Genomic DNA, 11,071 nt, shown 5'->3' on the forward strand with positions numbered 1-11,071 from the left:
CTTACAAGTGAGCAGTCTTACTCAAACACACACACTAATTTTCTAGGTCATTCTAGTGTGTGTGTGCATATGTGTGCAAATATTCATAACATAAAATGTACTGTTTTAACCATTTTTAAATGTATAGTTCAGTGGCATTAAGTACATTCACATTGTTACTCAGCCATCACAAGCATCTATCTCCACAACTTTTTCATCATCCCAAACTACTTTGTACCCATTAAATAATAACTCCCTCCCTTCAGTGCCTGGTAACAACCATACAACTTTCTGTCTCTTATGAGTTGGACTACTCTAGGTACTTCATATCAGTGGAACCATATGTATTTGTCCTTTTGTGTCAACTTATTTTACTTAGCATGATATCCTCGAGGTTATCCATATTGTAGCATATGTCAGACTTTCATTCCTTTTTATGGCTGAATAATAGTCCATTGCATGCATATACCATATTTTGTTTGTCCATTCATCTGTTGATAGACGCTTGGGTGGTTTTTGCCTTTGGCTATTGTGAATAATGCTGCATTGAACGTTGACACACAAGTATCTGTTTGAGTCCCTGCTTTCAGTTCTTTGGGGTATATACCCAGAAGTGGAATTACTGGATCATATGGTAATTTTATGTTTAAGATTTTGAGGGGCCAGCCCCAGTGGCCTAGTGGTTAAGTTCGGCATGCTCTGCTTCTGTGGCCTGGGTTCAGTTCCTGGGCGTGGACCTACACCTCTCACCAGTGGCCGTGCTGTGGCGGCAGCTCACATACATGATAGAAGAAGATTGGCAACAGGTGTTAGCTCAGGGTGACTCTTCCTCAAGCAAAAAGAGGAAGATTGGTGACAGAGGTTAGCTCAGGGCGAATTGTCTCAGCAAAAAAAAAAAAAAAGATTTTGAGGAACCACCATACTGTTTTGCACAGCGACTGCACCATTTTACATTCCCAATAGCAATGTACCAGATTCCAGTTTCTCCACATCCTTAACAACACTTGTATTTTCTGGGTTTTTTTGATAATAGCCATCCTAATAAGTGTGAAGTGGTATCTCATTGCAGTTTTTGTTCACATTTCCCTAATGTTCAGTGATGTTTGGCATCTTTTCATGTGCTTTTTGGCCATCTGTATATCTTCTTTGGAGAAATATCTATTCAAGTCCTTTGCCCATTTTTTAATTGAGTTGTTAAGTTTTTTGTTGTTTATTTGTAAGAGTTCTTTATATATTCTGGATATTAATCCTTATCAGATATATGATTTGTATATATTTTATCCCATTTTGTGGTTTGCCTGTTTTCTCTGATGGTATCTCTTGATGCACAAAAGTTTTTTTTTTTTTTTTGGTGAGGAAGATTGGCCTTGCGCTAACACCTGTTGCCAGTCTTCCTCTTTTTGCTTGAGGAAGAGTGGCCCTGAGCTAACTAAATCTGTGCCTGTCCTCCTCTATTTTGTACGTGAGGTGCTGCCACAATACGGCTTGATGAGTGGTATAGGTCCACACCCGGGATTCAAACCTGCGAACTCAGGCCACCGAAGCAGAGCACGCCAAACTGAACCACTAACACCACTGGGCCAACCCCTAAAAAAGTTGTTAATTTTGATTAAGTCCAATTTAACTAATTTTTCTTTTGTTGCCTGTGTTTTTGTTGTTCTAGGTCATTCTTAACTGTTCAGCCCTCCCTTGCCTCCTCCACTTGCTGAGCAGCTCCAAGGAGTCAATCCGGAAGGAAGCTTGCTGGACCATTTCAAATATTACTGCTGGCAACAGGGCTCAAATACAGGTAGAACAAGCAGGAGGGGAGTCAGGGGGCAGGGGCCGGGGGGGTTGGCAGGTGGGAAGGCATGGGAACATGAGAGGTTGTGGGATATTTGCTTCTAGAAGAAAGAGTTTGTTTCCCTCTAGAAATAGAGGTCAAAGATTTTGTGTAGTGCAAGCCAGGTTCCTCTGTAGCGTATCACCTATATGAGAAGAACAAGGGAGGCCTCCCAGGAAGGGGAAGATGTCTAAACCTTAGCTGATTTTTGGGCTGGATTTGCTTTCTCTTCTTAAGTGACTTTTTTTTCTTCACCCATCCCCCCCACCAAATCCTCTCTAAGGCTGTCATAGATGCAAATATTTTCCCTGTGTTGATCGAAATCCTTCAGAAAGCAGAGTTCCGTACAAGGAAAGAAGCAGCCTGGGCCATCACCAATGCCACGTCAGGAGGAACCCCTGAGCAGATCAGGTATCACATTCCTTTCCCATTGTCCTGAGTGATGTGTGTCCTCTCCCTCTTGGCTCATGGTTTACATGTGACCTCTAAACTGCTTTTTCTGGGATAGGTCTGTCCCTGTCTAGCTGCAGTAGAGTTTAACTGGTAAGCTGCTAGGGTGGCACTGCAATAGGTTCCTATAGACCAGGTACCTCTTTTCCCTCTTGGGGAATAGAATCCTGTGACACAGACATCCTTCTCTCCTCTACTTCTTCCTACCCTCTAGAGAATTTAAATCTTTGTAATTCTTAATTATCCATACAAATGGAGGAGAACCATGCTGTGGCTCATTCAAAGCAGCTTCTTCAGAAAATTGTTTTGAGGGTGATATTTGGGAGAAGCAAATAGAAAGCTATTTTGTGTGTGTGTGGTCTTTGATTTTAGTTTCCATTATCGATATGAGTAGAAGTGATGGGAGCTAGACAAGTGTCTTGCCCTCAGCTTGTAGCCTAGGAGGGGAGTATATTCAGTATACAGAAAGCCTTAGGAGAAAAGGGATAGCCATTGAGTTAAGCTTTGAAGGAAAAATACGGGGTTATAAAAGGTCAAAGGCCTTCTGGACAGGAAAAAGCATAGGTAAAGGTACAAGAATCAGAAATCTGGAGACATTTACATGTTTGACTGCAATGTAGTGTCCTTGGAAGGGAGTGATGGGAGGCAAAGCTAGAAAAGGAGGGTGGGAGCCAGATTCTAGAGGGTCTTTATTGGCATACCTGTAGAGCTTGGACTGTGAACAATTTTAAGCAGAGAAATGATGTGTTCAGAGTGATAATATTGCAGCAAGGAGACATTAGAGACTAAGAGGAGGAATCTGTGGCAGCCTTCCGCTTGAAATGAACTAGACCAGCAGCACTGGGGAGGGTGGAGAGCTTAAGATAAAGGATGGGTGGTTATGAAGGCTCAGGAAGAGTGGATTGCTGAGAGTCTTGACATGGATGAGAGAGACCCACAGTCCCCTCAGCACCTACCTAGCACCTCCCTAGCCCTGCATTAATTTAGAACTTGCCTGGTCTCTTGCCCCCAGGTACCTGGTCTCACTGGGCTGCATCAAACCCCTGTGTGACTTGCTGACTGTGATGGATTCAAAGATTGTACAAGTGGCCCTCAATGGACTAGAAAACATCCTTCGACTTGGAGAGCAAGAGGGCAAGCGCAGTGGCTCAGGGGTCAATCCCTACTGTGGCCTCATCGAGGAAGCCTACGGTATGTGCTCTCTCCCCAACCTCACCTCTGCCTAAAGTAGAGAGGTTCTAGGTCAGAACCTGGGGACTGTAGGTCTCCAAAGTGGTATACATATGTGAGGGTGTGTGTTTTTTGGGGTCATCATTGAATGCAAGGTTGTATCCCACCAGTTCCTTCTCCCTTGAGGAGCAGTACGTCAGTTCTCTTTCTTATAGGCTCTCCCCAATAAGTAGGTATGGAATAGATGGAAAAAAATAAAGCTCCAGAATTGATAATAGAATCAGGCACTGGAAGGCCTGTTTTCATCTGAGTTTCTGGCAAATTCCAGTAAGAGTGCTGGATTGACTCATCACTCATCTCTCAGAGATTCAGAGAGACTAATGATTTGCCCGTGTCACACAGGTAGTTAAAAGCAGAATAGGGACTAGAATCTCTGATTTATAACTGACACTTTGGGGTTATATAGTTGGGGGAAAAGATCTTGGCGCTCCTCTTTCACATCAAAAAGAGATCTGATCGTATTACTGGTGTTTATAAACACTAACATAGCTCAGGGAAAGAAAAATAGCTTGTTTCATGGACCCATAAAAAAGCACTCCAAGTTTACTCTTCTGCCTCCTTCCTTCTTGCCACCATAGGCTTGGATAAAATTGAGTTTCTCCAGAGCCATGAGAACCAGGAGATCTACCAGAAGGCCTTCGACCTCATTGAGCACTACTTTGGTGTAGAAGATGATGATAGCAGCCTGGCTCCCCAAGTGGATGAAACGCAACAGCAGTTCATCTTCCAGCAGCCTGAGGCCCCCATGGAGGGCTTCCAGCTATAATGTCTGCCTCCGGGGAGGGGAGGGAATGGGAAGCACCACCAACCAGTGGAAAAGCAGCCCTCTGGTGGGCGGGAAACCAGCCCCCCCACCATTAGCCACCACACACCTCTGCTGCTCTGGAAACTGTGCTCTTGACCTGCTCCGCCCCCTTCCCTGGAGGGAGCACCCTCTGGACAGACAAAACCATCTGAGGCTCACATTTGGGTTTTGTGACAAGAAGGGGACGTGTTGGGTTTTTCTTCCTTATGCTATATTTTGGCTGCACATATGTCTTTAACCCAGGAGCCCAGGGGTAGACAAAGGAGGACTGAGGTAATCAATTTTGCACCTTTTTTTTATTTTTATTTTTTTCTTTAGTGGTGACTTCCTCGCCTTTTATCTTCCTTCATCCTTCCCAGTCCTCTGCCCTGATCTGTGTAACTCTTCTCTTGGGTACTTGAGCAGATGGAATATTCCAGAGGTGGGGGTGGGGGTGGGGAGGGGAGATATCCAAAACAAAGTGTTCTTGCTCTGACAGAATATTAATCTTGTATGCTTGGATTGAGTTATTTAATTTTTTTTCTTTTGCACATTTTTCTTGTATTAAGATTGCTCTTTCCAAGAGCCATGAGTTCCTGGTTTTAGGAATCCCAGCTGCCAGCATTGTCTGGGACTAGAGGCTGAGGGGGGCTCACCATGAGACAAAGACCTCCTTCTTCCCTCTAACCCCTTTCCCAGACCTCTTTAGTTTGGGAGATCCCCCTCACTCTCCTGGGGCGAGGACACCAGTGGGAGTGGAGGGGAGGAGCACAGGCCTTCAGATAGGGCTTCCCATGTGTCGCTACTGATCCCATGTTTCCTACCCACCTTCCAATGGTGCGACCCAACTTCATTTGTTTACTTGAAATTTCCCCTCGGAGTTGAATAAACCTCTGAGGTAGCTGTATTTTCTCCTAAGCATGAGACAGGGGGCTGTGGTCCTTCCTTTCTCCTGAGGAGAAAGTCCTTGCTCTAGTGACCCATAAGTTGCAGAGGAGGTTGGAGTGAGAGTGTCATGTATTGGGATAGCCAGGGATCCCTGCCTTTGGCCTTTCTTCTTCTTCCTCTTCCATAGTTGGATCATGTATATTTTACTTCCAAAGGAGAGAATGTCAAAAAGTTCTGTATTTTTTTATATTCTATATATTAGGTAGGTCAATCTTAATTGGTCTCAAGAGGAAGAACTGTCTGTAATTTCTCTAAGTAGGATACTGTGAGGAAGACCAAAAAGACATGTGGAAGCTCCCTCACTCAGGAAGCCTGAATGTGGTCCTTTTCCTCTCTGCTTGGGTTCTGTGCCACCACCTGGGACCAACCCTTAGCTCTGGAACCTTTATATAGCAGGTCAGCCTGGTCTCATTGTCCTAGTACCTGGAGGGAGCAAGGATGGCCCCAGGGCCTGGTGAAGTCTACCACTCTAGTCCTTACTGCTGAGCATCCTGCTTAGATCAGGAAACCCACAAAGTAGTCTGGCTTCTCAGATTCAGTCTCAAAGGCCCTTGTCCACATACTTTATCACTTACGGCTGCCTCTCCTATTATCACAGAAACTTAGCAGCCTCGGGACTTTTGTGGGAGTTATTGATATCTTTCCTATTTGGATTCCTTGTATCTGGTTGGGGTTTTGCCCTTCTTTGTGACAATTATAATCCTAATGCCTTTTCTTTTCTCTTTGAGTAAAGCTAGTGCAGTGCCTCAGTGGCTTGCCTATGCTTTAGTGGATTACCTGTGATAGTCAAACCCAGTTGTTGGGGATAGGGGTGGAGGAAGTAATTGGCTAAGTATAGACCAGCTGTGGAGCTGAAGGCACAATCTTCCCTGCCCCTGCTTCCCCACTGTGCTTGGTCAGAGGTGCCCTGCTCCAAGCTGTATCTTCCCTTCCCCAGAAACAATGCCATTCTTGCTCCTATTCCTGTGCATCCCCTCTGGCTCAGGTGAAATCCATGCCCCTCTCATTACAGATCTAAGTTCAGGTGCTCATTGTCGGCCATTGGTCTTGAATTTGCCCTCTCTTTCTAGTGTCAAGATCCAACTCCAGAGCCATTTTCTGAGAAAGGTTGTTTGGGGCTAGTGGTTATCACTAAAAAGTCACACCAATGCTGTACCACCTTAGTGAGTCACATGCTACTCTTCAGCTTGGGATTGGTGACTGCCAACCCCCAATCCCACAGGTAGGCAAGGGGCAGGACCTTTTTCACTTGGCCTGCTGACTTCATTACAAAACTGTTCTCTTCCAGTTCAGACAAAAGCTACTCCCCCCCCGTTGTCTTTGTCCAAAGGGCAGAGCACTTTAGTAGGATCTACTTTGTACGTCTCAAAGAATAGTTAAGTCCTATTGGGGCCAAATTCTTATTGTGAGACATACACATCCTGCTTTTCCCAACTATTCCTCCAAAATCTACTTTCACTTCAGATCTGGGTCCTATACCAGATGGAAGACTTTTTTAATGATCTGGCTTCTGTTTAAAGCCAGTTTTCTCCAAGGATTTCAAAGACTGAAGTGTCTCCCAGGGCACAACATGACAGATTTCTCATCAGATTAAGTGGCCTCTAGGAGCTTTCCTTTGTTAGTGTCTTCCTTAGACCATGTTTTCCCATAATCGTCCTCTAACTCCTTTTTAGTCAACAGGCAAAGTTCTTACAGCCCATAGAGGCAGTAACATCATCTTTTGTGTCTTGTCTTCTCTCTCGGCTTTCTTGGAAAGCAAAATATTATTTCTTTAGCCCAGGCTTGACAGCCACTCTTTGTGGGCAGCTCCCATCTGGACTCTAGACCCTGGCCTAGGAGAGGTCAAAGGCTTTCTGGTAGATTTCTGAATGGACGTTGCAGAGATGGAAGGGCTCCCCGGCCTGGTGTAGGGAATAGCCTGATAAGACATGTTTTTGGAATCTTCATATGTTTGCAATATGGCTGGTATATCCATTTTAAGATCTTTGGTGGAGGTGGAAGTATCTAGGTGTGGATTAAGGGAACAAGGAGCCTACTTCTTAACTAGTGTGTTCAAATACTGTTTTGAACAGTGCCAGCTATTTATTGCCAGCCCCTCTGGACATCCCACCCCAAAATCATCTTTTCTAGTACTAACAAGGTCTCTGGTCTTAGAAGCCTGCCTTCAATTCTGAGCTGTCCCCAGTGACTGCCTAGCCTTGGTGTTGGCTGCAACCTTCTGGTTGAACCATAGGGTTCCACCCTCATCTGGCCAGCCTGGTCACTTGGGGTAGTGGGTACAAATGACCCTTTTAAGAAGCAGGCATTAATGATCTCAGCTTTCAGGGACCCGACCCTTGATGTTCCCCCTTTTCCTAGAACTCTTAGATCTACTCCTTCTCTCTTTGCTGTAGAAGCCACTTTCCAGGAGCCCTGTTTTTTGGAACTGAACTGCACAGATTATAACTGCTTCTGTACTTAGCTAAGGAAGAGCAAGGAAGGCTCTCAGGCACTGACTTGCTATTTCTTTCAAGCCAAACCAGTTTAAAATGAAAATGGTCTATCAGAATGAACTGGATTTCCATTTCTCAAGTCTACTGCCTTCTTTCTACATCCTAGAGTTACCCCTGTTTCTAGCAAACTAGAAGGGAAGGAGATGAATGCCTGGGAATACTTCCTCATCCCACATGCCCCTCTTTGAAGGCCTCAGCTCATTTGTTCAGGCCACATCTCTTCTCAGTGAGACTCAGCTTGGTATCCATCATTTTGGGTATTCCTCAGTAGATTCATCTTGTGGGGTGAGATTCTGGATTCTCAGTTGAAGGCAGGGAGTCAGGTTCTCCAGGTCCCTGCAGGCACTACAGGGATACGTAGGGAAAACAGGCTGGTTGGGGGCCTCAGGAATGTGTATGACTATCTGCCTCTCTGGCAGGCTGGGGAAGGGTGCAAGGCTCAGTGCACTGAACTGAGGAAACGCTCATAACCAGTAGCAACATCTTCCAGGTAGGACTATCCAAAAAGTGAGTGTGAGAGTGAAAAATTGCCCAGAGTGGGTTTCTTCCACAGCCGTTTTAGGATTGCACATTCTAGACCAATCTTGTCCAGTATTTTTTCTTGTCTTAACTTTTGGATTCTGTTGTTAAGCCAACAAGCTGAGAATTTGGCTCTGCGGAGATCCATATGGTAGGCACTAGCTGCTCTTTGACCAAGGCCTTCCTAAATGATTCAGTCATCCCATTGTCTAGCCCCTAGCCCCACCCCCAGATTTAAGACCACGGCAAATGAAGAATTTGAGGTCAATACCAACCAAGTCTGTGAATTAAAGCTGTTATTTTCCTCTCAGAGGGCATTTTGCATCAGGCCTGGGCTATGTGCAGAACCAAAACTGGGTATGAGAGTTAGAAGAAGCAGTGTTAAATTTTGGGCCCAGAACACCCTGGGAGAAAGGTTTGTGTAGTGTGTTATAAAGGTCTTCAGTGGCTTTGGGCCTACCTCGCTACTTCTGGGCAAGCCTAACTGCTGACGTCTGCGTTAGCACATACCTGAACCCTTCTGCTAAACACTAGCCCTGCTCCCCTGTGTAGGTCAGATTTTCAGCCCCTGGGTTTGGGGAGAGAAAACTTGGCCATGCCCTGGGGGCAGTGAAGGAAGTCAAAGCTTAGAGCCTGAGACTGGCTAGGAACCTCTGACTCACAAGATGGCCTTAAAGAGCCCACCTCTACAAGAACCTTCAGGCCCTGGAGTTAGGTATTGGCCAGCTTTTGTGGGAACTGCCTTTGATTGAACCACTAAAGAAGTGAAGGGGCTGTGAGGTCTTAGCCACCCAAGACAGACTGGCTGTCCCTCAGAAACAGCTTGGGTTCCCAGCTACAAACCTAAGGAAGGTGAATCGAACCCTTTTCCTTACTGGTTTTTCTTTCCAAATTCATTTGCTTTTAGTTTTCCAAGAACTGTAAACTGGCTGTTTTCCATGTTCTCAGGGCCCCTGGGTAGACAGACAAAGCTTGATTATTTCAGAGCAGACATAGGCCAAGAAACCATGGCATTGAGTGTGCTGAGTCCAGACAAATGATATTTATATACACATCCAAATTTGAAGAGAAAATGTATTTCTTTAGGTTTCAAACACTGTAATAGATATAAAGCAAAAATAAAAACCTGTTGCAAAGTTCTAAATCGTCTTCTTTGGAATGATCCTAGATTTTGTGGAAGCGAATGAGGAGAGGGTGTTTAAACTTGTGGCCTAACAGTGGAATTAAGAATTGCAACAGCCTGCTCCTGCTATAGAGAATCTTTTTAAATCACCTTTATTGTAATATAATTGACATAGAGTAAATGGCACATATTTAAAATGTACAATTTGATAAGTTTTGGCATATACAATCAAGATAGTGAACATATCCATCACCTCTAGAAGTTTCCACATGCCCCTTTGGAATCCCTCCTTCCTGCCCGACCCCCAGCAACCACGCATCTGCATTTTGTCACTATAGTTTAGTTGGCATATTTTCTAGAGTTTCTCTAAAGGATTTTGACATCATTTCATCAGCACCATTCCACAGCCCTTTGAGCCCATTGAGGTCATACAGTTCACAACTACCCACTTCATTTTAGATCAGTTCCTAAAGCAGAGATTACAGACAAAAAGTTGGTTCAACCCAAAAGGAGGGTTTTGGTTGGCTGATAGAGTGTGTTTAAGGTTTAATTTGTTGCCAACATTTAAAAAAATAAAGATATATCTATCTTGAAAAATATCTGGCACTGCTGGGCCTGAGTTTCTGCTTGAAAACAATCTGCAAGAGCTCCATTTTACCACAATCACCGCCATTCTCAATGGTCTCCCTGACTGACTCTGGCAGATGCTAATATTGGTGATATTCTCTTTTACAGCAAAGGAGAAAGTAACTTTTTAACCCATGTTTCTATCAAATTTTCTTATTCCTTGCCTGCCTGCTCTACTCATTACCCAGGTGGCCCCTGTAGGCCACTGATGATCCTGATACACCACTCCACCCTTCACCCCATGCATACCTTGTTCTTGCTTATTATGTTCTTTATCTCTGCCTAGAACATCCTCTTCCCATGAAAATCCATCAAGGCTTGATTTATATGTTACCTTCTCAAGAAATTTCCAACGTGCTTCTCTGGAAATAAGCAGGGACTTGGTTTCGTGAGACCTGGATTCCAAACCTTTCAGAGCTTGAGTTTGACCATTATACTATTATACCATATTGCCTCTCAATGTTACCTGGAAAATGCAAACTCTTGCTGCCTAAGGGATGTGGAAGAGAACTGCCCTGAAGTCTCTAACTGGGGAAAATACTTAACATCTTAAGAGCCCTAAAACAATGCCCAATTTGCACAACAATTTAAAACTCTCTGCCTCCAGAATGATGCTAGGCTTTAGGACTAGAGAATTTAGCCAATGTCATTGTTGTTCTCGCAATGTCATTGACTTGTAAAGCAAGTAATTTCAACACCTTGTTACTAATGCTGTAATAAGACCTCTATCCAGACTTAGGGAGCCAGGACAGACTGCAGAGCACTGGGAAGGCTCTGAAGTGACCTTTGACCTGGACTTCAAAAGATTTTGTTTTTGCCAGAAGGCCGTTTTGGAAGGTGGAATAGCACCTGCAAAAACCTAGGAAATCCTGGAAATAAAAGTATAATTGGAGCAAAAAAGGCAGAGGGGATGGGCAGGATCGGCTAGAAACAGAAGCCAAACCATGTAGACATTAAATTCCATGTGCAAGAGTTGTCGGTTTTTTTTCCATTACCTCTAGGCAACTGGATAAAGAATTGTGATATCACTTGCGGAGAAAAGTTTGGCTTTTTTCCCCTTTAGCCCCAGTGCAACTGAGACTTTGTAGAGAATGAGC

At 44.4% G+C, this 11,071-nt stretch overlaps 1 protein-coding gene across 2 annotated transcripts in view; it reads left to right on the forward strand.

Annotated features, from left to right (window-relative positions):
* KPNA6 (karyopherin subunit alpha 6) overlaps positions 1-9,368 on the forward strand; it is a 51,374-nt gene extending 42,006 nt beyond the window's left edge. For both annotated transcript variants that reach the window (XM_058553532.1, XM_058553533.1), the window contains exons 11-14: positions 1,643-1,768; positions 2,085-2,212; positions 3,264-3,442; positions 4,060-9,368. In XM_058553532.1, the coding sequence (XP_058409515.1) occupies positions 1,643-1,768; positions 2,085-2,212; positions 3,264-3,442; positions 4,060-4,247 (621 nt within the window). In that variant the 3' untranslated portion in view covers positions 4,248-9,368. The remainder of the gene's footprint in view (positions 1-1,642; positions 1,769-2,084; positions 2,213-3,263; positions 3,443-4,059) is intronic.
* The last annotated feature ends 1,703 nt before the right edge of the window (positions 9,369-11,071 follow it).

Source organism: Diceros bicornis, chromosome 13, assembly GCF_020826845.1.
Source record: "Diceros bicornis minor isolate mBicDic1 chromosome 13, mDicBic1.mat.cur, whole genome shotgun sequence".
In the NCBI taxonomy this organism is placed as follows: Eukaryota; Metazoa; Chordata; class Mammalia; order Perissodactyla; family Rhinocerotidae; genus Diceros; species Diceros bicornis.